Below are 27,727 nucleotides of genomic sequence, written 5' to 3'. Positions count from 1 at the left end.
CATAGGATTAAATTCTGACTCAAACACTTACTAGCTGTGTGAGCCTAGGAAAGTCATTTCAGTACTCAATCAATGTCTACATCTAAAAATTGGGATGTTGCACTATGGCCTTGAAAGTTCCTTCCAGTTATAAATCCATGATCATATGCTCTTTTGATTCTTGAGCACAAAGAACATGTCTTAGTGGACAGGATATTTTGGAGGCAAAGGACCTGGGTTTGAACCCTACTTTTGCTACTTACCTCCTGTGTTACCTTGGGTAATGCACTTAATCTTTAGAGACCTGAGTTTCCTTATCTATAAAATGCGATTCTTTGGTCACCTCTTATATTTCTTTTGGATCTGCTATGGTGCTTACTTAGAATGATGTTGGATAGACAGCAGGTGTTCAGTAAATACTTGTTGAATTTAATTTCTTCTCTCTCTATCATAGTTTTCTTGAAATTGACACCTAATTAAGAAGAAAGGCAAGCTTGGCTCAACATCATATCTGCTCTCAGTTTTTACAAGTCCTCAATGAAGTGACTGTTTAAAATTTAGAAACCTAAGCTTTCCATGTAGTTCAGATGTGGAAAAAGAGTGATACTAACTTTCTACCCTTATTAATGGAAAATTGTCAATGAGCTCAGTTTCTCAGAGGAGGAGTTTATGAATGAAAATAATTCTATAAATTAAAAATAAAATAAAAAAAGAAATAACTAGCAAAAAATAGTCCCTGATCTGGTATATTTGTCAACACACACAAGTATCATCAGCATATATGCTTGGAAAAAATACACAATGATGATTTTTTTAAAAGAGATCCCTGTTGAAATGTATACGTGCCATCACTTAGTAGACGCAGAAACTATTTTCCAAAACAAACATGAAGGCAACTTAAGTCATTAAGAGAGGCACAGAAAAAGGGCTGAGTAACCTTTAAAGAGTTTCAGTCTTTTCATAGCAGATTATGTGACTACTAGCCCCCAAGTCAATCTGTTAGTGATTTCTTTTTCTTTGAGAAAAGATCTTAGTGATCATATAAGTCCAACACCACTAGGTAGGGAAGAATATTGTAAAAAAAATTTTTTTTAATAGTGAAGATGGAATGACTTCGCCAAAGTTATATAGCTAGTGGGAGCCTTCTTGATTCTTTTTCTAGTAGACTTTATTTTGCTTTTTTTGTCATAATCCATCTCCTATAGATTTTATGTACCTCTAGAATCCTATTTGATCATAATGAAGATAACAATTCCATAATTAGAAATTTTTGTATCTGGTCCAAGTAGTATTGCACATGTTACCAGATGAGGGGTAGAGACAATTTCCCTTTCCCCATGGCAAGGAGACAGGTTACTCAATATAATGGTGCAACTGGTATTGCCAAGGAGAGTGGACAGGGCAAGGCAGGAGCTTACCCTACCAACCCTCTCATTAGAGCTTTTCATTGTAGCTGATTATTTCTTCTACAGAGCTATAAACCTTTGTTACTTCTTTGTTGGTGAAAAAACCAAATAACAGTGGAAAATATTTTCAATTTGGTATTTGAAAACTTGGATTCGGTTCCCAATGCTGCTACTTACTATCTGTGAAACTTAGGGCAAGTAACAATGAGTGGTTTCACAGGACTTACGTTTGTATCCTGGCTATCTATCACTTCCTATCTGTGTAACCCTGTGCAAATCACTTTTTTTCAGTACTCAGTATCTCATCTCTAAAATGGGGGGCTTGGAGAGGTTGACTGCTAAGATCTCCTCTGGCTTTAAATCTATGATATTATTATAATAACTAGGACTAAAACCTAAATATTACCTAAAATGCAAAGTTGGTTCTATTACATAACTATCATTTCTTGAAATTCTGTGTAGACATTGACTCATGAAATCTTATTTTTAGAAGGGTTTTTAGAGGTTGTTTGGTCTAACCACATAGGACAAATTCAGACAGAGTGTTATGCTACAGAATTTGAGAACTATAAGGTACCTTATAAATTATATAGTCCATAACCCTCATATTACTAGATAAATGAGCAAAGTGAAGACCAAAAAGTTAAAATGACTTGTCCAAAGTCGCCTAGTCAAAAGAAACAGTGTCAGAATTTGAATCCCATTCTCTCTGAAGTTCAGATCAAGAATTTTTTAAAGCTAAGCTGTGCTCCTTGAGACCCCTCTTGCAAAAGAACATTTAAACCAGTTTAGTTCATAAAAGTCTTGAAAATAACCTGACAGGGGCGGCTAGATGGCTCAGTGAGTAAAGTGCTGGGCCTGGAGTCAGGAGGACCTGAGTTCGGTTCCAGCCTGAGACACTGATCACCCACACAAAAATACTAGCCGTGTAACCTTGGGCAAGTTACTTAACCCCAAATTACCCTCCAAAAGGCAAAAAAAAAAAAAAAGAAAAGAAAAGAACCTGATATATCTTGCACAATTAAAAAGTCTGTTTATGTCATTGATTTCAAGGGAGAAAAGATGTACTCCTCTTTCTCCCCCATTCTTTAAAAAGCCTTTCCCAGGAAATGATTTTTAAATTTCCACACAAAGATCATCATGTATGTCACTGATTTCCTTTGTGATCAAAGACTCAATTTCTACACTCCTCAAGTAACTCCCAGGGGCTTATGGACTAAGTGATGAATGGGTTGTAGTTTGCATTGGTAGAAGGAGTTCACACATGGGGAGTTCCCAATGCTAATGAAATCAGAGATTTTTCATGTATGAACTACTAATTTTAAAGGCCTAATTTTCTAAGAAGAAAATCTGCTAAGATCTTTAATAATGAGAATAATGTAGTCTGACCCGAGTATCCAATGACAATAATAGCTTTAGTCAGGAAATAAAAGCAATGGTCCAAGACTCTTTTCCTGCTAGTATGTTTTGTTTTTCTCTTTCATCTCAATGCTCTCTGAACAATTAGTGCTACACCTCTCCATGTTGTAAAAGGAGGAAAAAATCATCCCATTATTATTAATACTGAGATATTATTATTATTATTATTAAAGCAATTGGGGTTAAATAACTTGCTCAAGGTTACACAGCCAGGTGTTTCTAGGTGGATGCTAAGTGTCTGAGCCTGGATTCAATCCCCCAGATCATCCTGACACTGGGGCTGGTGCTCTTACTCGCTGTGCTACCTGGCTGCCCCAATACTGAGATATTATTAATACTGAGAAAATAATTTAATCACAGATGTGATAGAATCATCAATTAAAAGAATGACATCAGATAGATCTTTTTTTATGATGACCTAACACATTTAAGAGTCTTTACTGCAGTTCATGGAATAGAACTAGCTAAAATCCCTTTTTGAGTAGTAAAAAAAAAAGAGATAAAATTCATTTCAGGGAAGAATTGGGGAAATAAAATGATGAGGAAGCTATATGGACAAAGATAATTATTTCTGCAATGGAACAAAGTATTCCATCATCCCTCTTCCCCCCAACACATACATAATTCTATTGTTTTATTTTGGCAAATACTTCCTTAGCTTCTGTATTATACTTGAAAACGAAGTAAAACAGAATAAATTTTATTTGTGGTAAAATCTGAGTGGGCCAGAGAGCAATAATACAACCAATATCAGTAAGATCCTTTATGGTTTTAAAGCATTTTGCATCCATTATCTCATTTCATACACCATCTTTGTTAAGTAGGTTACGTAAGTAGCTTATAGTCTACCAGAGAATACATATATATATATATGAAGAACACTTATCAGACAATTCTTTTTTTGAGGAGTGAAGAAGGGACAGGCCTGGCACCAGCAGCTTTTATGTGAAAGTGGTGCTTGAGCTGAAATTGGAAGAAAACTAGAGATTTGGGGAGATAGGAGATTGAGAATGATTTACCTAGATCAGATGATAAATTTAGAGCAGGTGGGGAGTCTATCTAGTCTAACTCTGATATTTTATAGATAGGGAAACTGAGGCACTGAGAGGTTAATCTCAAATTCCTTCCACTGATCCTATGGCATGATCCCAAGGCTCTTACTATTCTAGTTACTTCTCACTTAGTATTAACATTCTTCCACCAAATTATTGTCAGTGTTCTTTCTACAATGTGGTGCCCCAAACATTCAACAAGAATCTTGATACAACCTGGTTAGTATATGGAAGGCTCTCATTTCAATCCTATATAATTCTTTGCTTAATTCAGCTTGACTGCATTAGTATTTTGGAGAGTGGAAAAGGGAGAGAGAAGGGGGTTGCAATACCTCATTGTTGGCATTTTGACCTTGTAAAAGATTCAAGTTTCTAGATGTTTTTCAAAGGAATTGCCTTAACATTGTACTTTTGATGCTGGTTTTTGAACTAGGTATGAGGCTTTGCATTTATCTCCATTAAATTTAACCTTATTAGGTTTAGCCATTATCAGATCTTTTTCCATCTCTACCTTCTCCAACATTGGCTATTGCTCTCAGCTTTGTTTCCTGTCAATTTCAAACTGCCACTTTGATTGTTATCTAAGTTACTGATAATAAGTATTAAAATAGCACCGGACCAAGGACAGATGTTTAGGGGACTCCAATAAAGACCTTTCTCTAAGCTGACATCAACTCATTAATGAGTGACGACCATCTTATGTAGGTCTGATTATTTCACCAATTCCAAGTTTAATTAATTGTTCTATTAAGATCTCTCTAGCTTGCCTACAAAGGTAGCATGAGAAGTTTTTGCAAATACCCTTTGCTAAATATATGTATCAAATCTGCTGATATGATATAGAACTGAGCATCATGATAAAATGAATAAAATACTTGACTATCTCTGAAAATAATTAGAACACAGTTTATTAATAATTGATAAATGATAAATCATTTATGCTCATGCATTAGCTATAAAATTTGATATGTTAAAACAAGACCATATAGCCAAAAATAAAAAATCCCATATAGGATGTTAATCCAAATAAAGGCTTATACAAAAAAATGACAGTAGCACTTGTAGGAACAGGTGTGCTGCACAGTAGACAATATTCTAATGAATGAAAGCCCATTCAATTAAAGCAGGAAAACTACACATAAGGTAACAGCCAGCTGCTAAACCCAAATTCTGAAGAGAACAAATGCTTATTTAAACAGTAAGACTCTTCACATTCTGTTAGTATGAGAGAGGGGGGTAAAAGAGAGAGGAGGCAGAGGGTTAGGGAAGGAAGGAGCAGGGGATGTGTGGGGAAAGGGGAAAAGGAGACAGGAGAGAGAGACAATAAGGGAGGGAATGTAGGCAGAAGAAAGAGGCAGGGGTGAGAATGAGAGCGTAGAGTGAAGGGGGAGAGGAATAGAGAAAGGAGGAAGAGGAAGAAGAAAGGGAGAAAGGGGAAGAGGTGGAAATGGAAGGGCAGAGGGAGATTGTTGATTAATAATAAAAATAATAATGCAGCTTTAATCAAATAAACATGTATGAACCACTTTGTTCTAGGCATTGTACACTGGGGATATAAAAAGAGGAAAAAGTCCCTGCCTTCAAGGAGCTTAAATGTCAATAAATTCTCATATCAACTCTGTGAGGAAGGTGATATTTTATTTTATGAATAAGAAAACCAAGGCTGGAGGGATTTGGTGACTTTCCCAGGGTTATGTGTCTGGGAACAAAATGATGATATAGGCCTTCCTGACTACAAATCCAGAATTGTATCTACTATTCCACCAAGCTGAATGACAAGTGCATCTATTGCAAATCACCACACACGAGGGAGATGACAAAATGTAGTCAGTGATAGCTTGCTAAAACCACACTAGTCTCCTAGCTTCCGTTTCCAGCTCCAAGAACTGATTTTCCAAGTGCTCATTGCCACATTCTAACTCACTGTCTAGGCTAACACATGGTCACCAAACTCTCCAACCACAAAGAAGGATATCAGCATTTTGGCATTTACCATTTGTGAGAGGCTGCTTACTTTTAGCCTTTAGAAACCCTAAGTTTAATAAGGAAACAGGCATAGGGGAGGGCGGGCAGTATCTATGACTTTGACAGTTCATTCATCCATAAGAAACTACAAGGTGAGTGTATATATGAGCAGAGACCAAACTGATGGCTATCTGAGTCACAGATCTCTGGAGCAAGAAATTTCTTTAAAGTATATTTAGTCTGATTCTTTCTCTCTTTTTTAAATAGATGAAAGAAAAAACTGCATCCCACATAGATTAAGTAATTCACTCAAAATAAAACAAGGGGAGCAAAGTATAGACTGACTCTACATCCAGCAATCTTTCCACCACACCAGAATGTCTCCCTGGGGAATATCACAAACTAAGAGGTAAATGAATGTCACTATTTTTTACTTACCCAGAAGAAACTGACTGGTATCCAGTGAAATCTGTGGAACACTGGCATGGTATTTCCCTGGGAGCCAGCCTGCATGAAAAAAAGCACGAGTGGGTCTCTGCGCTTAGGTGATGCTTCTAGGTGCTCAAGCAAAACTTGACAAGAGTCCACCACAGTGGACCCCACAGATGGCAGTGGGAATGTTCCCTTTTGTAGGAAGAGACTATAAACAAAGTGTGTCAAAAATGCTTACAGACTGGAAAATAGACTATTAAGTGTACACTGTAGAAAGCAAGATCAGATTTATGCAGCCCTTTTAATAAATAAGTTTATCAGAAATTACTCAGTAGGGCTTAAGTTCAGTGTGTACAAGTATTCTAAAGCAATGCTTCTTTGGTGTGTAAACCCTTTTGGAAAATAACGCTGTCTACTTGATCAATATATTTGAACAGAATGTCATATTTACATCTGGAATATGTACTATGTGCACTAATTCAAAAAGGAATTGAAAGTTCAGGTGGATAAGCAGTCTTATGAAAGACAGTGCTTTATGTTATAACTATAGCTTTGGTTCCATCATTAATTGAAAAAAAACATTTATCTGTATAAAACATGTTTTTGGATAAAATATATATATATATGTATCTTCACAGAAAGGCTATAAAAGCATTTGAGTAAAAAAAAAAAAGCAGGCTCCCTTCTTTATTAAGAAACCCACAAGGTTAAAAGATAAACGAGTAGCTTGAATGTGAGGAGTGACCATAACTTATCTTGCTAGTTTTCTTCTCTCATCAGCTATGAATATTTTCCACTGAGCTTAATGGGATTTCAGTCCGATTTTTTCCCCACTGAAGAGAATGGAATTATGAGAAATTAGCAGCCCAGTTTTTTTTTTATTCTTCTCAAAATATCACAATGAACCTGAATTTTAAAAAATACCTAATTTTTTTAAAAGGGTGAGGGTGGGGGTGAAGAGGCCTAAAGCTTCTGTGGAGCAATGTCTGGATGGTCATCATGTGCCAAGTGATAACAATGTGGTGATGGATTATTAAACTAACCCCAGGGTGAAGTGCTACTCACCCATGTGTGGCGATTAATGCTTTTGAGATAATTAACTAATTGGTATCCTGGTGAGTATCCTTTATGAGCAATTCAGTTCACTTGATTGACTTTTCATTCCCCAAAGGTAGTTTAGTCATCCAGGATGCCCAGAATATCAGGTCCACTACAAATGCCTCCCCCCAACACTGTATTTTTCAAATACTTTCCCACCCTGAATTAACTATCCTTTGCATCATCTCTCAGAGGTAAAATTGAGAAAAATCACTGCCTGGGAAAGGATGGGGGAGAGGAGGGAATATTTTCTTCTTTCCTTGTGCTTCTGGCTTGTCGATTCATCACCATGCTAGAGGAACAAGGAGATGCCTGTCGTCCTTTGTCACTGAATGGTCCGATCTATCACTGCTAGCTTGCCTGGGGCTTACTGGGACACCTGATCCCATCACAATATGCATTAGGACCCTCAGCTGCCCCTGCTGCTTCTTCAAGAATGCACCTTGATTGTAGCTGTCTTCTGGATAAAAACAACCCAGGGTGGAGCCAAGGGTGAAGAGGAAGATAGATTCTTGGAGAAATTAGTATGGGAACTGAGTCGAGGTGACAAGCAGGGCAATGTCTGGGGCGGAGTGGCAGTCATTCTTCCAGCTGGGATGGGCCAGGGCACTTCATGCCACAGTAAATCAAAGGCTAACAAGCTGCCCAGACCTTTGACAATGTCTAACTGACTATGGCTCCTCAGTCCTTTTTGAACTGAAATTACTGTGCTTTACACAGAGCAGGCCCTATGCATAGACAGCATAGCATATGGCCTGTCTGGTGTCATTTGAAGGAAAGTGCAAGATTCCAGCTGTCAAAAATTACTCCCAAACTCTAGATGGCTTAAATTTGTATTATTGCTTGTGTTTTTTTTAGAAAAACATTGAGGGGAGATGAAGGAATCCATGTTAACAAATAATCATAGGATGTAAAAATTGGAAGAGATATTGGAAAATGGACAGTATAAGCCTATGACACAAAAATACTAGGGATATGCCCAAGGTCTCACAATTAGTAGAAGTTTGATAAAAGAACCCATTCCCAACTTCCTTTTAAGAGTTCTTTCCACTAGGCTACCCTATATCCTTGAGAAATTATGTTGAAGTCAGCAAAAGGGGTATTCAATATATGCTGGAGGAAGAGTGCTGGGTTTGTAACCAGAAAATATGAGTTCAAACATTAGCTCTGACATATACTGTCTTTGTTACCTTGGCCAAGTCCTTTAAACTCTCTCAACTTCATTTTTTTCTATCTTTAAAATGAGAACTAGATTAATTCCCAGGACTCTTTGAAGCCTAAATCTATGATCCTATAACCTTTATCCATACCTATGATTTGTAGAGGTATTTCACTAACCACTGTGGAATCTGGGAACTCTATTCACTAAAATAGTTTGCTATGTACTGAAAATATGAGGAGATGCTCATAAGGTTCTGTGGAATCTTTGGCACAGGGTCATTGATTTTAGTCATGTTTGTATTTTGGAGGTGCATGCCATTTGGAGCACAGACATAGAGAATATGCAGGGAAAGAAATGCATGCCACTCACTCTTCAGGCTACACTGTAATCAGTGCACCAGAACACAAGAAACAATGCAAAAAGCAAAGTAAAGCTACCTGAGGACCTGGGTATGTGGTGACCAAATTGTCTCAGGCCCAAAAAGCTTGCTCTCCCTTCACTTTACATGTTGTGCTGTTATTCCTCTGAATTTATAGGATTATGAGAACAGAAAAGTTAATTTACTTCCTTGGTCAAGTCATTCACTTGTTCTCTCCCCTACGGTCCTCCCCACCTTCCATTACAGAGGGCAGCAGCATTGACTTCACTGCAGTGCTTACTAAAAATCTTGCAAGAATTCAATCAGAATTTGCAATGTGATTTGGGATTTGGAAAGATCCTTGGAAAGAGGCATTTAGGAGGCCCAATGGATGAGGATGATAGAACTGGAGTTAGGAACACTCGAGTTCAAGTCCTAAAATACTTAGTAGTGGGCAAGTCATATGACCTCTTTTAATCTCATTTTCCTCATCTGTAAAATGGGGATGATAATAGCCCCTATCTCCTAAGGTTTTTGTAAAGAAGAACTAATGAGATGACCCATATATGCTGCTTTACAAACCTTACAGTACTCTATAAATATGAGCTATCAGTATTATTAAAGAAATGCATAATATTCTGTGGGACTGCTATTTTGGGGCGGTGGGTAGGGGAAAAACGGGGAGAAAATTTGTAACTCAAAATCTGGCAGAAACGAATGATGTAAATCAGAAGTTAATAAAGCATTAATATAAAAAATTAAAAAAAAAAGAAATGCATAGCATACAAACCATTTCTGAGACCTTGGAAAAATTTGAGTCTGGTTCCGAAAATAGACATTTCCTCTACCCATTTAGGTAATTGACACCGATGTGTTGGTGTCAGACCTTGAGTGAACATAAGGTAGACAACAGATAGCATAATTTAGTGTAGAGAAGTGTTATCCTTGGAATCAAGAGGCTGGCCTCTCTGGGCCTCAGTGTCCTCATCACTAAAATGGGGCTAAACATCCTACTGAAAGGGTGCAAGGAACATACTTCAGAAACCTTAATGCACTATGCCAAAGTGAGCTGTCATTGTTATTATTCCCTTTCTTTGGGCACATCAGACATATACCTAGCATCAAGATGTCAGGTGGCACTGTGCATGAGCCTGGACAGCAGTGTGACCTACCTCTCTCAAAATGTTTTATAGCTTTTAGAAAAACTAGTTTGCTTCAGTCAGACTAGATTAATTTTGCTTTAGAGCTCTTTCAGTTTGCTAACGGCACCTTAAGGGCCCTGTATAAATGAATTAGGAATGACAGTTTCTCTTTCAAGGGGATAGGTGACCATGTTCTTGTCCTGGCCAGGACATGCTGGATGAGAACCTGGGAATAGAAGGTGGTATGTTATCAGACTACCTGCTATTTTTCATCTGCCTTCTCTTTTTCCTTTGAGAAAGTTTAATGTTGTTAGCAAGGTGGGAAAGACTTTTGAACACAAAAATAGGGCATCAGTTAACCCTGCTAAATGGTAACAAAATATCCTGTGCAGTTAGAGGGGTTTGCCAGAGCACACAGGCTTTTATATACAAATTTATAGCCTCCTAAGAGCAGGTCTGACTACGTAGAGTGAATGAATCTACTCTGTGGTTGTATACGTGAAGTAATATTTCCTAATTACCTCTACATCCCATTGGGACACTATTGTGTAAGGGAGCAGCTGTATGGGTAAACAATGAGTGCTGGAGTTGGGCAGAAAGAACTCTGTAAAGGTACTATCTTCATAATTTCTAATTAAAGAAGGAAGAAAAAATGTTTATTATTTCTCTAACAGGATAAAGGCTAGAGTAAGAATCACCCTAGTCCTCTCTTTAAATAACCCTACAATGAAGGTTAAGGCTTTTAGAAATCATTGAGACCTAATAGATATAATTCTAAGAGGTGGTGGTTGGGTGAGTTTAAAAATGAGAAGCAGGAGCCATAAATGGGGGATTGAAGGAATACCATGTGGCCATGTGAGAAAATGGTAGCCTCTCTCTACCCATACAGTGTCACTGACATCCCTGAGCATGTATGATGGGCAGCTAGATGGTGGAGTAGATAGAGTGTTGAATTTGGAATCAAAAAGACCCAAGTTCAAATCGTGCCTCAGCCACTTGGTTGTATACCCTAGGCGAATCCTTTAGCCTCTTTCAGTCTCACTTCCTTCATATGCAAAATGGGAACACTAACAGGACCCACCTCACAGAGTTGTGAGAATCACAAGTGAACATATATAAAGCGCCATATGAATACTAGCTATTGTCAACTGACTAGGACGATAATGGAAGCTGATACTTATTCATATGGTATTTTAATGGCATTACACCTGCCATTCCCATAGTGCATGAAGGCACCCACCAAATCACTTCACATGCTATTATTACTTGATCTTGAAATAACTTTGTGATGTATTACCCCCATTTTCTGGAGGAGAAAACTGAGATTCAAAGAGTTCAATCAACTAACAGGAGTCAGGATCACACAGCTAACAGGAATCAGGATGGGATTCAAAACTAGGTCTTTCTAGCACTCCTACTACTACACCATGCTGCCTTTCACATAATAATATCAGATATTAATAGAGTGCTTTTGAAAGTTTGCAAAGCATTATATATATATATATATATATATATATAAACCTGATCAAATGCAATAATTTTTTAAGAATCTGAGAGCATTCAAATAATTTTTTTTTGGAGGGGGGAAGACAGGGCAATTGGGGTTAAGTGACTTGTCCAAGGTCACACAGCTAGTAAGTGTTAAGTGTCTGAGGCCGCATTTGAACTCAGGTCCTCCTGACTTCAAGGCCAGTTCTCTATTCACTGCACCACCTAGCTCCCCAAGCATTTAAGTCTTACCAGAGAAAAGGTAGGTGGCCTGTTCTCCCTGGTCCTCCCTGAGAGGGCCTTAAAAGAGTCATTACATTGAGGCATCCAACTCCCTCATCCTAGAGGTGAGGAATTGAACTGAGATCTTCTTTACTTCATATCCAGAGTTCTAGCTATTCTTAAGTCACTGTTATTTCAGAGCTGTGTTGGCACTGAAGAATGAGCTGTCCCCATTTAGCAAAAATGAAGGTCATAAATTCACCCTAGTTGAAAAAAACAATGTTGTTTTTTATTCTTTTCTAAGCTGATTTTTTTTTTCAATTTTCAAGGAGGTGCCCCTTATGTTGAATACACTGGACTTGAGGAAAACATCTAATACATATCCTTTGTGATCCTACATGCTTTGACTATTTCCATTCCCCTTCCAGTCTAGAGTCTTAATCTTTTCATCTTTTTAGACCGTTGACCTCACTAATCCAGTTGTTAAAATTGAGGAGACTGAGGGTAAATAGGACAAATGATGGTATTCCAAGTCCAACGCTGACATTAGTTGGACTATATGGATAAACCTGAAGAAGAGATTTAAGGTACTCTTGTTAAGTACATTGGGGGAAATCAAGGTAGGTTAGTCACCATTCCTAGATTCAAGTAATTTAAAGATCTACAGAAGAGATAAAGTGATTGATGACAGAGTGGCTAAGCCATGTATATAAAAACTAAAAAATATTAGGCAAAGCACATGGGAGATATATAAACCTAGGAAATCTAAGAAAAGAGAGAGAACTCTTTATCTAAAGGGTTATAACTATTTATCTAGTAGAATGACATTGAAGTCCAATATGGAATTTGCCTTCTGGCAAATACCAGATGATGGAAAACTCTTCACCTTAAAATGAGCTTGAACCAATTACTATCAAAACAGAATACTGGGAATTTGTCTTCCCTCTTGTGGGTCTAATTGTAATTTTTGCTGTCTCTGACTCTTGTCTCTGTTTCTGTCTCTCTCTCCCCACCCTGGAGACACATGCTCTATTCCCTCTCTCTCTCTTCTTCCCCACCCCCCTCTCTCTTTGGCCATCTAGGTCAATTCCATGCTGGACTCTGGATTATATAACCTAAAAGGTTCTTTCTGTATTTTATTTCTTTCAGTCAATGACATAGAGTGAATCTTCAGAGGTTTGCTAGTCACTAATGAAATTATTGTTATTATTTTTACTATCATTATTATCTCCTGCAGTTTCCATATTATTTTACTATGAATTGCATGTGAAAATTGTCTACAGAAATATCCCTGTAAATCAGTCTCTGGACCTCAACTCTGACCACATTGGTTGAAGTGAAAATTCTCCAGTGTTGATACCATAATTATTTTTCAAAGGGACATGTCTTTCTTATCAAGAAGTGACAATGGGCTTTGTTTTTATATATTTACCTAATACAGACAGAGATTGACAGTCAAAGAGGCATTGACAATACTGATGGCTTCCCAAGGGTAGATGAACTTGAATAATATATGAAATAAAAGTGCATTTCTATAACCAAAATGCTTCATACTAGAGGAAAATGAGAAATAGTTTTGCTGTTTAAATATTTTACTTTTCATACTGTCTACTGATAATTTAACAATTGGGTATGCCGATGACATTTTGTATAGAGATAGTAATGTAGAATGCTTAAAATTTGTCTTTTTGGGAAGCACAGCCAACTGTGGATTATTCTTTGCTAGCTATCCATTTTTGGACTTCCCATCTTCTTTCTTGTCTTCCTTTTCCTGCGCCTATATTTTAATATCTGGTATTTCTATGCTTTAGATCTTTGAAAGTTGATTTGTCTCATTGGGGCCCCCCCAAAATCTGGGGAAAGAGAGTGTGTGTTTGTGTGTGTGGGGGGGATGACCTACTCTAGTTATTATCTTCATTTTACAGATGAGGAAACTAAAAATCAGAAAGGTTAAGTAATTTGTCCATGGTTACAGAGTTAATATAAGTGAGATACGGGATTTGAACCCAAGTTCTTTTTTTTTTTTTTAATGATCCCTCTTTTGGTCAATCATGCTGCTCACTATTTTCTTTTCCTATGGCTAAATCAATGTCTACTTGATGGCTGAAACAATATTCAAGTGGGAAAATATAATTTAAAGTTTAGCATGAAAGAAATCTGGGTTCACATGGACAAAATGAAACAAAGAATTGAAGCACTTAGATAACTCAGAAAAGTTCCCCTCTCTATACGTAATCTTTTGGTAAGTTTTATCGAAGGAAAAGAGAAGTTTGTGTAGATATTTCGCAAATTCACTTAAAAAACGGAATTCATTCTGACAGTTTAGACCCAGCCAAAGTTAGATTTCACGAGGCATCTAAGGCCTTATATAATGTCTGAATTCTATAGAAATTCAGGATTGGACAAAAAAGGTAATCTTTTGAACCCAGATTCCTTTATCAATGAAGGAAATGCTTATATCTGAAAAAAAGCATTAAGGATACATATGCTTGGAATTTACTGGTTGTGTGCTCCTGGGGAAGTCATTTCATATCTCTAAGCCTCAGTTTCCTCAGTTATAAAATATGCTGGTTGTATTTGATCATCTCAGATGCTTTCTAGTTCAAAATTTATGATTTCATATTAAGCCCCTTCAACACCAACATAAATCTAAAATAACAGTGATGCATAGTAGCTAGAACTCTGAATTTTTTTTTCTTTATTAAAGCAATCGGGGTTAAGTAACTTGCTCAAGGTTACACGGCCAGTTATTTCTGGGTATGGTGCTGAGTATCTGAGCCCAGATTTGATCCAGACTCGCTGAGCCACCTGGCCGCCCCTAAGCAATTGGGGTTAAGTAACTTGCTCAAGGTTACACGGCCAGGTGTTTCTGGGTGGTTGTGTCTGAGCCCGGGATTCGATCTCCAGGTCTTCTCAACACTGGAGCCGGTGCTCTTACTCGCTGTGCTACCTGGCCACCCCTAGAACTCTGAATTTTAAGGAAGATCTCAGTTCAATTCCCACCTCAGGCACTTATGATCTGTGCAACACTGGGCAAGTCACTGATTAGCAGGGCTTCAATTTCCTCACCTCTAAAATGAGAAGGTTGAATGACTCAATGACCTCTCAACTCCCTTTCAGCTCTGGAAATGTGATTCTATAAACACATTTGTTGAATCACAACAATATGCCTTGGACTCTGATAGGTGTTATATGATTTTCCCAGAAAAAAATCCAAGAAAGAGTTCCATCTTCAATGTTATAATCTTTGTAAAAAAAGCAAACTTATTGAATTAAAAAAGTAAAAAATACAAGGCAGTTAAGACAATACAAAAACAGCAACAGAAGAGGCCAAAGGACGGAAAAAGAAATGAAGACTATATAGGCATATTCCTAAGAATTTGCATCATCAATAGGGCATTTCCCATACTTCTACTTAACTCTTATTCCTCAACCCAAGGGATAAGGAAAAGCCGACTCACATGTGATTATACTTAACCATTTGTTCAGGTAATTTTTAACTATCAGCCAATAGTTGAGCCTACCCTGAATATCAGGATTCCTTGCTGACAGTTCCAGTGATCAAAGCCCTGTCTGTGCCACTTCTGAATGTTTTATCTTAAGCCCCTTTGGAGTTTTGAGTAGTGGCTGATAATCCCAGTATGTCAGAGCCATGAGATTCTATGACACATTAAAAATCCAGTCAACCTCTTGGCAGACTTCTGCTGTGTCCCCAGAGATGGGGCATGTGTTTCTGGATGGTGGTGGTAGGACAGGGGAAGCGGGGGAAGCACCCCACCACACTGTAAATTAAAATTAACTGCCTCAGAAACCTGAAGGAAAGACACATTAGGAGACCGGCGTCAGAAATATCGTGTTGCAGTCAAGCCTGACCCTGGTTACTTGAAAAGCATTTCTCTGATTTGTTCAGGTCACAAGTGGGATGGAAATGAGCCTCTGTACTGCTTCTTCACACATCCGGATTTAATAGACTTTCTTCCACTGATAAAAGACCACTAATGAGTTCATTTTCAAGCTATTAAATTGGCTATAATAGCCAGTTCTACTGATGATTGCACAGAGACCTGCTGGTCACAGTGGGTTTTGTCTCCTTTAGTTAACCGTTTGCTGTCCTGCTCCTGAGATATAAACATATGGCGGCAAAGGAAGTGCTTGTGAGTAGGGTGAGTGCTCTCACCTAGCCCCACTCATCTGCTTTGTTCTGTCCATTTCATGGTCACATATCTGAGCAGCAGACAGGCTGGGCTATGCCTTCCCTACACTGCCCTTCTGCTCCTGGTGGTGCCAGACAGAGCAGAGGACAGTCACAGCCAACATGACATCTCTTTGGATTCTGTGTGATTAGAGGTTCATCATTTCTTTTCTCCAGTGAAACCTTTGGTTTCTAAGCCTGAGGCCTGCTTGCTATTTGTTGCAGTTATTATTTTAATGTCTCAGTTTACAGAGACGGAATTACCTAATCTCCAAAAAGGGTGCATTAAAAAAGCAATTCTATAGTATTTTCTCTGAAATCTTTCAGAGAGCCCATATTTTTTAGTTCATTTTGATTCCACAAACTTGATAAGGCATGGAGGTATTGCCAAAGTCAATATATTATGTTTGTGTGGATGGGGGTAAGTTTGGTAGCAGTAATGAGATTTTTACACCTCATGTCTAGAATCATTACAATGAATATTATTAGAGAACAGCTACTCTAGGTATCTGGTTTAAATGACCATCCCCAACATTCAAAGACAAGCAGTTAATAGCAATGTTAACTCTACCCTTTTCATTATGATTTTCAGAGGGCGCCTTCAGATCACCTCAATAATGCTTCCCTTTATTATAATTTTGTTTTTAGCTATTTAGGCAAAGGTATCCTGAGACCTTCAAGCATGGGCAGCCACAAACTCAAATAGATTACTAAGGGTTTTTTATGACTGCCTGTTTTCTTTTTTTTTTTTTACCAAAGATTTTTTTTTTAATGATGAGTATGCCCAACAGGTCAGAGACATTAAATTGCCCTGTGATAAAATGTAATATGTGGCAATTAATGATCACAGTCTTGTCTTAAATTGGTTTGCTGTTAAGGCACCTGGAGTAACTTCTGGTCACCTCTAATAAACCTAGGTGCTTCTGTTTGGTTAGTTACTGGGATAATAGACTTGTAGAGGGTGGGGGACACCCTAAAGCCCCCAAATTGCATTGAATGTAGAAATCCCTTTGAGGCAGTACTGAATCAATGTCTGACTATTATATCAGTGGAGCTGTGCTATTGCATATGGGAATTCATAAGGAAAAAGCTAAAATTATATTCTCAAGGATAGTGACTTCTTAGCACATGCCCCTTCTGTCACCCAGGTTAGAGACTAAATTATATATTACATATTATATAGCTATAAAGAGATCTGTTCCTTTTCTCTTTTCTAAATTTCCCATAGAGTTTCTATTAGATATAGAATATGTTTAAGTTTCATTTAAAAGACTCTCCGCAGGTTTAGTTGACCTTTTGAAAGAGGGATGGGGAGTTTTCTTTCCTACACTTCATAGGATGAGACATTGAGGGGAAGCTGATTTAGGAAGCTTGAGAATGTCACGAGTGTTTTTGAGGCAAAACAGTATGATTCAAAGAACTAGGAAGAATGTAAAACACCTAGATTTTGGACAAGCCATTCACTAAGATACTCAAGGCATCAGGGCAATATTATTGGTTTGGATTTCTGCTTAATGTTGTCTTTGCCATTTATCAGTTACTCAACCCAGAAATAAAGAAGCTGATTGATGAAGGTGAATGGACACAGTTACTTGTAAGTTTGGTGGTGCAGTAGGAAAAACACAGAGCTGGAATCAGGAGGTTCAGATTCAAATACTTCCTCACATAATGCCTAGCTGGGAGTGCCTAGACAAGTCATTTTACCTCTCTGTGCTTCAGTTTTCTTATCTGTAAAATGGATATAATAATAGTCCCTACCTAACCTGGTTGTGAGGATCAAATGAATATGTGGCAAGTACTTCACAAATCTTAAAAGCACTATACTATAATAACACTAAATGTCCTAATTTGGTTTAAACCCCACTATATATCTGTATGGATATTTATATAGATATTTGCATGTACAAGCATATATTATAAAGTAAGTGTGTATTTAAGCATATGAATAATGCTGCATTATATTGTCATATTATACATATATGCTTAAATTCATGTACTTCTTAATATGTTTTTGTACATGTGACTATGAATAGCAGCCTATCAACTCACTTTACATTTGAAGCCCTGCCTGGTTTTAACTCCAGGAACAAGATGTCTCCCTCCACTCCCCCCACCCCAGATAAGCTCATCACTTCTAAACTCAACCACCAGGCTTCTAACTCAAACCTTGAGGACACCTCCATCCCCAGAGGGCAAGAGGGTGGCATGCCAAACTCTTCCCAATGCCTTCCTTTATAGGGGGCAGACAATGGACTTTCAGTGCATTCTATTTCGCATCTGTTGCTCTGCCTGATTTTCACTCCCTTGAACAAAATGCCCCTAGGTTGGATTCCCCTTTGGGATCCCCCCATCTCCTGCTTTCCTGCTTCCTTTATGTGCTGTCTCCCTTTCACCCCCATTAGACTATAAGCTTCTTGAAGAGGGAGAAGTTTTTCTTTTTATTAATTTTTATACCTTATATCAGCCTCCACCTCCCAAGAGGATTCATATGCTATCATATAAGGAGGGAATAATAACTTACTCATTTGTCTTGAGTTGTTACCTCATTAATTGGGCAAAACAGAATAGAACCATCCCGGTTCCATGAAAAAAGGCATTTGACTGTGGAATGACTGTGTCATTCCAGTGTGGAAATAATGACTGAGAAACGTAAAAATTACTTGATATGAGCTTATTAGCGTCTTCCTTTTGTTTACTGGAGTGATGATAGAATAGCCTCTTCTACTATCAATGACAAGGAAAAACACAAAGAATGTGGATGAGAGGAATTTAGGAGAACAATTACATAAATGCTTGTTGAATGAATGAATAAATTAAGGACAGGGGACCTATCTCCTGGGGCAGGTCAAGAAGAATAGTCTGCCAAACTGCGAAAGGTCACATATAGGTTATTCTAACTAAGCCCATTCTAGAGGCCCAGAATGAAATGACTACACATTAAAAGTAGCTGACGTTTTTTCTATTCTCCTTGGACCTTCAGCGAGCTGAAAGCCCATAAATCTCCTTGAACTCTTAGTAGCTGCTGAAATCTGTAATACTTGGTTCCTCTTTTAACTTACTCTCAGAACAAATAATTTAAGACACTAAGACAGTGGCAGTATATTTGATCCAAAAGGGAAATTCACTTTCTATTCCTTTTGAAATCGCCTGTCTAGATGCTATTCCCTTTCCAATAATTGATTCCCTCTACTCCTACCAGGTCCCCCTCCCACTGCCTCCCTACTCCCCCTCCCCAAGCTCCACAATTCTGGACATACATTACAAAGGCTTCTCATTTCTCCCACTATTATTAGACTGCCTTATCCAGTGATGAGAATTTTTGGCTACATTTCCCCTTTAGCACCCTCCTGGTAAATGCATCCAAGTCTTTTTACTATTCTGGAATTGATACATTCCTTCTGATGACACAGAAGAAAGGAGGTGGGAGAAGAGGAAGGAATGAACCAGCCTTTGTAGTTATTTTAGCCAAGATATATAGGATTCCGATCAGTCTACTCCAGCTCAAGGTGACTTGATATGCCTGCTCTCCATGGAATCATATTTTTCCTTCATCAGCCACTTCCTCTCCCCTAGGTCCACCTTCAGAGAGGGAATTCTGCATTTGTAAGCGTAATAGGGAAGAGAAGCACCTGGGAATATATTGGAGCTTCTGTAATGGAAACAGTCATATGCTGGGAGCAAGAAAACCCGGGGCTGGTTGCAGTCCTGACTTGCTTACTAGCTGTGTGCATGGGCTCAGTCTTCTCATCTTTTGCTTTTTTAGGGTTGTCTGCCAACCTGTTCATCTCATATAGTTTTGGTGAGAAGAGTGCTCTGTAAGCATTAAAGTTAACAACAACAATAATGCCATTATTATTACTAATTTCCTCTACTAAAGTTGTACCTATCATGGAGCAGAGGTGATTCTGGATTCTCCAAGGCTCAACCTGCTAAGTTCAAACTCCAGTAGGTTAAGCCACAGTGGAAAAGATTCAAGTATGGCCCAGGTAAACACATGATATCTGCTATTTGCAGACCAACAGATCTTAGAAAAGAGAAAATCTTAGAACAGTAGACTGGTAATTAGGCAATGAATTACTTGTTCATGACAACCCATTATGACCTTTGAGAGTAGAGATTATTTAATTTTTGCTTTTGTATTCTCAGCACCTAGCGTGATTGTACCTACTACAGATTTAGCACTTAAATGTTTGTTTGATTAAAATTATTTTCCTCCTATTCTTTATTCATCCATTTACTCAACAAACATTTATTAAACACTTACTATGTGCCAAACATTGTGCTATTTGCTGAAGCAAAAAAAACCAAAACTCAACCCAAAAGTGAAACAATCCTTACTGTCAAGGAGCTGTTGTTCTGTTCATCTGGGGTCCACACGAACTTGTTTAAAAACAAACAATTGTTTTCATTTGTAATATTTGTAATACACATGTAATATTCATTTGTAATACAAATATTGTAATATTTGTAATTAAATATGCATTTAACAACATTGTTTTCTGATAAGAGGTCTGTTTGTTCAAAGGGTTGCCAGACTTCTAAAGTGGTACCTAACATAGAAAAAAATAAGAATGCCTGCTCTATCACAAGCATGTGTGTGTGTTGTAAGTAAATACAATTCCATTAAAAGTAAATCCAATAATATGGGGTCATCAACAACTGGGTGGGTTTGTGGAATCAAGAAGTCATAGGCAACACTTTAGCTGGGCCTTTAAAGAGCTCTATGTGAAGAGTGAGAGGTGAGGAAGGGATGTACTCTAGGCATGAAGCACAGATTGACAAAAACATGGAGACAGGAAATAGGATGTTTCAGGTAGGGACAAGCAAGGTCAGTTGGACTGGAGTGTCAAATGCATAAAGAGGGAGGGAAATCACCTTGGAGACATCAGCTAGAATCAGATTGTGAAGGACTTTATATGTTGAACAAAGGAGTTTGTATTTTATCTTGGAAGCAATAGGCAGCCACTAGGAATTTATGAGCAGGGAAGTAACATGTTCAGTACTATTCTTTAAGAATACTAATATGGTAGATGTGTAATGGATGGATTGGAAAGGAGAGAGAGAGTAGAGAATAAGAACCAATAGGGGGATATTACAAAAGGCTGTGTAGGAGGTGATAGGTGTCTGAATGAGGTGGTTGCAAGACTTCTATGTAAGTGGAAAGAATGGAATCAATATTAGAGTTGTGGTATGTAATCAACAAGACTTGGCAAGTGATTAAATATGTGGGATGAGGGAGAGTAAGGAGTCAAAGATGAACCTGAGTGACTAGAAGGATAGTGGTGTTCTTAGCAGAAATAGGGAAGTTAGGAAAAGCAGAGGGTTTGATGGCAAAGATAATTAATTCTATTCTATTGGACATGTTGCATTTAAGATGTCTTTAGAACAACGATTTGGAAATTTGAAATAGGCAGCTAGTAATGCAGACTGGATCTAATAAGAGAGATCTGGATGAAATATATATATATATATATATATATATATATATATATGGGAGTCATCTACATAGGTATGAGAGTTGAACCCATGAGAGTTAGTGAGAAAAGCAAGAAAGTATAGGGAGAAGAGGTCCTAGAACAGATTCCCAGGACAAACCCATATTAATGGGGTGGTATATAGATGATGATTTAGCAGAATAGACTGATAGCCATTGTCATTATCTATTAAATAGGAATAATTAATGGCAGCGTTACCTGCCTTACAGGGTTACTAAAAACACACACACATACATACTTTATAAATTGTAAAACACCATGTAAATGTAGAATGATATAAGGACAACAAAAGTGAATTCATCTACTTACAGAAAGTGTTTTTGTGATGATGTTTTTGTTTTCTTACCTAGACTATCCACCCAACTCAGTAGCAGTCTACTCCCAAAAGTTTTTGGTTGGCATTTCCTTTTTTCTTGATTTTTGCCTTTTATATTTTTCTTTTTTTGCTTAAAGACAATTTTATTCCCTCTATTTTCTCTACATAGTTTTCACCACTAGTTTGCAAATTAAGATTGTCATGTTTGCCTGTTTAGCAGTCTTGATATTATCCATCCATGCAAGGATAGAAATTATAAGGGATAGATATAATTCATTAATCCCAACCTTAAACCATTTCTGCAAATTTCTTCTTTTGCTGTTTTACCTCTCTGTTGACAGGACTTAAATCAGTGATCTCAAAAGGCTATATATATATGATACTTATAGGATCTGATTCTAACCAAGAAAATAAGGCCATCATGTACCAAGCAATGATGTTTTTGTATCTGGGGTGCTGTGTATAATTTTGCTGTCATTCACTCTCCAGAAAGATGTAATGGAAATTGAAAATGTTAAGAAAGAGCAATTGCAAATAATCAATGAAATGAAAGCAACTTAAATACTAAGAAAAAGTTTATATCATATATATATGTATCTGTATCGACATACACATTTACAGATAGCTATATATGCTTATAAAATACACATACATGTGTTGTTTATATGTAAGTATGTGTATATATAGATAAGAGAGAGAGAGCAAGAGAGAGAAAATGTAGAGACAATAGAGGGAATAGAACAGTTTTTAAGATTAAAAAAGAAATAGAATAAAAGACCAAAGAAAGACTGGGGGGCGGAGCCAAGATGGCGGAGTAGAAGCACGACCTTCCCATGGCTTAGGCTTCCACCTTCCCCAATCCATGTAAAAAGGGGACTCTAAACAAACTTTGGAGCGGCAGAACCCACAAAATGACACAGAGAAACTAACCTCCAGCTGAGGACAGCCCGGCAGGCCGGCAGGAATCCAGGCCAGAGCTCTGGGAGCCTAGCCCAGCCCCATGCCAAGGCTTTAGCCCCAGGGCGGGCCTGACCAGCCGCCAGCCAGAGGGACTCCAGATCAGCAGCAGCTGTGGCCGTTTCCAGATTTATCAATACATAGATGCGAAGGACAAGGTGATAGGCCAGTGCAGTCTGGACTTTGGGACCCAGTAAGTGGGAGTGCATGGCTTTTACCCCCAGGGTGAGAAACCGCTGATACGCCAGCACAGCTAGCCAGCGCCACCTGGCAGCTTCAGCTCCTGGCCTGCAGAGTGTAGTGGGACCAAGCACCAGTCTGAGAGGTAATCGCTCTTGCTTTAACCTGCTTGGATCTGGATTGCAGTCTAGGGTGGAGGTCCTGGGGTGTGTGTCCAGCTTGCCAGAGTGTGGGGAGACCTCAGAGAGGGCACCCATCTAATACTTCCAGCAGCTGAGAAAACCCCAGCATTTGGGATGAAAACTCCCTGTCTGGTGGCAGAGTCCTACTGTGGCAAAAAGCCCAAAAGTCAAATAACTGAGTGGCAAAATGAGGAGGCAAAGGAAACAAAGCAGACAGAAGATTCCAACATTACACTCCTATTTTGGGGACAATAAGGAGCAAGGCATGGAATAGGAGGAAAACAGTGAAGTCAGAACTCCTGCACAAAAAGCTTCAAAGGAAAATACAAGCTGGTTACAGGCCATAGAGGACCTTAAGAAGCAGATAAGAGAAGTGGAGGAAAAATTGGGAAGAGAAATGAGAACAATGCAAGAAAATTATGAAATGAGAGTCAACAGCCTGACTGAAGAAAATAATACCTTAAAAAACAGACTGACTCAAATGGCAAAGGAGGCTCAAAAAGGCAATGAGGAGAAGAATGCCTTAAAAAGCTTAATTTACCAGATGGAAAAAGAATATCAAAAGCTCACTCGGGAGAATCATTGCTTCAGAATTAGATTGGAGCAAATGGAAGCTAATGACTTTATGAGAAATCAAGATGCTGTTAAACAGATCCTAACAAATGAAAGAATAGAAGGCAATGTGAAATATCTCATGGGAAAAACCACTGACCTGGAAAATAGATCCAGGAGAGATAACTTAAAAATTATTGGACTACCTGAAAGCCATGACCAAAGTAAGAACCTAGAAATCATCCTCCAGGAAGTTCTCAAAGAAAACTGCCCTGAGGTTTTAGTACCAGACGGCAAAATAGTTTGTTGAAATAGAGGTTGAAAGAATCCACCGATCACCTCCTGAAAAAGATCCCAAAAAGAAAACTCCTAGGAATATTATAGCCAGGTTCTGGAAGTCCCAGATTAAGGAGAGAATATTACAAGCAGCCAGGAAGAAACAATTTGAATATTGTGGAAACACAATCAGAATAACCCAGGATCTGACAGCTTCTACACTGAAGGATTGAAGGGCTTGGAATGTGATATTCCGGAGGTCAAGGGAGCTGGGACTAAAACCAAGAGTCACCTACCCAGCAAAACAGAGTATCATGTTTCAGGGGAAAATATGGTCATTCAGTGGAATAGAGGACTTTCAAGCATTCTTGCTGACAAAACCAGAGTTAAATAGAAAATTTGACATTCAGATACAAGAAGCAAGAGAAGCATGTGAAAGTAAACAGGGAAAAGAAATCATAAGGAACTTATCAAAGTTGAACTATTAACATTCCTACATGGAAAAACAATAATTGTAATTTATGAAACTTTTCTCAGTAGCTGAAGGGATTAGAAATATATATATATGTCTATATATGAGGGTATATGGGCATATGAATACATATGTGAATGTGTGTATATACATTTACAGGTATACATAGATAGAGGGCACAGGACCAATTTAACAGGAAGGGATGATACTTAAAAGGTGAAATTAAGAGGTGAGAGGAACATAATGAGAGGAGATGGGGAGAGACAGATTGGGGCAAACTATCTCATACAGAAGAGGCAAGGGAAAATGGTTACAATGGAGGGGAAGAATAGGAAGGCAAAAGGGAATGGCTCAACCTTATTCCCATTGAATCTGGCTTGAGGAGGGAGTGAAATACACACTAAATAGGGGATCTCACCCTCCAGGAGAATAGAGGGGGAAGGGGATGAGAGGGGGGATGATGGAAGGGAGGGCAGGCTGGGGGGGAGGGAAGTTGGAAGTACCCACTTTTGAAAAGGGATAGGATCAAATAGAGAATAGAACAAGTGGGAGGTGGGATAGGAGGGAGGGAAATATAGTCAGTCTTTTACAATATATCTACTACGTTATTGTTTTGCATTACCCACACATGTACAACCTATACTGAACTGCTTGTCTTCCCAGTGGGGGTGGGTGGTGGGGGGGGGGAAGGGAATGAATCTGGAATTGAAAGTTTTAAAATCAAATATTCAAATATATTTATATATATATATGTGTATGTGTGTGTATGTATATGTGTATATATATATATATATATACTATTATTTATACCATCTTACATGTAATTAAGAAATAAGATATACAGGCACTGAGGCATAGAGATCCACTGGAAAAGTCGAAACGGGTATGGGAGAAAATATGGGAGAGAGCAGATTGGAGGTGGGGATATCCTGTGGGACTGCTGTTTTGGGGGGATGGGTGGGGGAAAAATGGGGAGAAAATTTGTAACTCAAAATCTGGCAGAAACGAATGATGTAAATCAGAAGTTAATAAAGCATTAAAAAAAAAAAGACCAAAGAAAAAAAATACAAAAATCAAGAAAAATAGGGGCGGCTAGGTGGTGCAGTGAGTAAAGCACCGGCCCTGGAGTCGGGAGGACCTGAGTTTGGTTCTGGCCTGAGACACTTAACACCCACACAAAAATACTAGCCGTGTAACCTTGGGCAAATTACTCAACCCCAATTGCCCTCCAAAAGGCCAAAAAAAAAATCAAGAAAAATTAGAAATGAAATGCCAACCAAAATCTTTTTTGGGGGATAATGCCTCTTAATACACATACATTTATATATGTAAACATAGGCATATAGAAATATACACATATATTCTATTAGGGACATATACATATATAGACACATAGTTTGGTCAAGTGGAGAGCAAGTTGTAATGGGACCACACTTAATACCTGTTGACTGGTTAAAGTAGCTCCCCCTTTCTGGGCCTCCCTTTCCACTTCTATAAAATGAGGGAATTGAACCAAATGGCCACTAAGGTGCTTCTCAGCTCTAAAGTCTATATGATTTTATGACCAAAATTTTAGCTTGGAAAGGTGAAGACAAGGAGCAGGTGATTGAAATCCTATAAAATAATTCAAGTTATATATTGGATGCTGACAAATCCTAACCTCTTTGAACTTTGAAGGAAGCAGGTTTAAGACAAATAAAAGGAATTCCATAAAAATGTAAACAGAGTCAAAAAGAATTTGGACAAACTTGTGGATGTTTATTCTGGGTAGGGTTTCTTAAGGTAGGGGTCATAAACTTGCTTTTATTAATATTTTCATAACTCATTTCTAACATATTTTCCCCATATACTCTTACTTTTCATTTAATTCATTTTAAAACATTATTCTGAAAAGAGGTCCATAGGTTTCACCAGAGTATGAAGTCCATGACACTAAAAAGTTAAGAATACCTACTGTAAAGGATTATCAAAGGGAGATTAAGGAAGATTCTTTACATGTTAGAATGATATCAAGCAGTGCAAGTACCAGCTCCTTTCACACCTTCCTCCACTCCTACCTCAGGAACCACTATTTGAAAATCCTAGAGTGAATAGATTGCTAATCTGACCAAACACAACAAACTTTCATTCTTTAATTTGAAAATAACATGGAAGGGAATGGAATAAGGAAAATAGATCAAGGAGCAAAGTGAGAAAAAGATTACTATGAAATGTTTTTTCAACTCCCCAGAATAAATAGAATGAGACTAAATCCATCACTAAATTTCAATGTAAGACAAAGGTTTGCACAGCTAAATTTCAGTTCTAAAGTGGAAAGTATAAAAAAGTTACCTGAAATGACCGATATTTGATATCAAGTCATTTTTCTGGATGGTTCTGAATGGAGACCTGCCTAGTTGGACTAGTCAGTCTCTTGAGGGCCTTTGCATTTAGAAAGTGTATCAGTCTATTATGTTATATTGAATTTGTAGCTTACTTTGCCCACCAAAATGAACTAAAAATATAGACTTCCATTTGCGGTTTGATGCCTACAATATTCATTCAGGAAGGGATAGCAGAGACCTAAACAATTGGAATGAATGAAGAAACTTGTGGGGTGCTAAGCAGTACCTATTATTTTTCTTAGAAACAGTATCTAACTTCCCTAGTTGAGACTGACAACTATTTTCACCACATTTTGGCATAATTATACAACATATAATTATTTGTATAACTCCTATATCAGGCCTTTCCTCATTATCCCAGTTGTTATTGCTTTTGCTGCCCCACAAATTACTTTGGATTTACTTGCACACCTCTCCCTCCACCCACCATAAAGTCCTTTTAGGCAGGTACTGTTTTCATCTTTCCTTGTCTTTGTATGTTGAACATCGAGCAGAATATGTGGTATGTAGTGGCCAGATAATAAATTCTTGTTGAATGAGTTGAACTGAATTTCTCCCCTCTCCAATACCTCCCACTAATTTGCAACTCAAACTTTGAAAGTTTTAGGATAGACATTGTTGCTGGGGTTGGGGATTGGAGAGGTCGGTTTTTCTAGGGTTGTAGAAATATTCAGCAATACTTTTCATTGTAGCAAAGAAATGGACCTAAATGGTTGCCCATAAACTGAGGAATAGCTAAGCCAAGTGGTGACATATCAGTCAAAGCCTCTGTGCTGATCAGTAGTGGGATTGGTCCATGCACTTCAACACTGTCCTTCAACTTGAGTCAAATAGGGAGACCCAGTATCAAGCAAACAAAACCTCCAAAGAAAAATCATGGTCCAAACAATGGAACGTTCTTTCACAAAGTTACCTGTCAGAAATGAAAACAGATCCCCCCCCCCATCACAACGACACTTAAATGAGGAAGAATTTTCTGTCTAGGGTGACTTCAAGAT

General features: G+C 38.1%; 1 protein-coding gene across 1 annotated transcript in view; it reads right to left on the bottom strand.

Moving 5' to 3' along the window:
* The window catches only part of ADARB2 (adenosine deaminase RNA specific B2 (inactive)), a 660,801-nt gene that overhangs the window by 476,930 nt on the left and 156,144 nt on the right, over positions 1 to 27,727 (bottom strand). The window contains exon 2 of the mRNA XM_069086535.1: positions 6,260 to 6,328. Coding sequence (XP_068942636.1) covers positions 6,260 to 6,328 — 69 coding nt within the window. The remainder of the gene's footprint in view (positions 1 to 6,259; positions 6,329 to 27,727) is intronic.

This window comes from Petaurus breviceps, unplaced genomic scaffold (genome assembly GCF_028583685.1).
Source record: "Petaurus breviceps papuanus isolate PSGF00001 unplaced genomic scaffold, PetGlider_PUasm1.0 178, whole genome shotgun sequence".
NCBI lineage: Eukaryota > Metazoa > Chordata > Mammalia > Diprotodontia > Petauridae > Petaurus > Petaurus breviceps.
The sequence above is the reverse complement of the archived record's forward strand: the minus strand, read 5'-3'. Positions and strand labels throughout refer to the sequence as shown.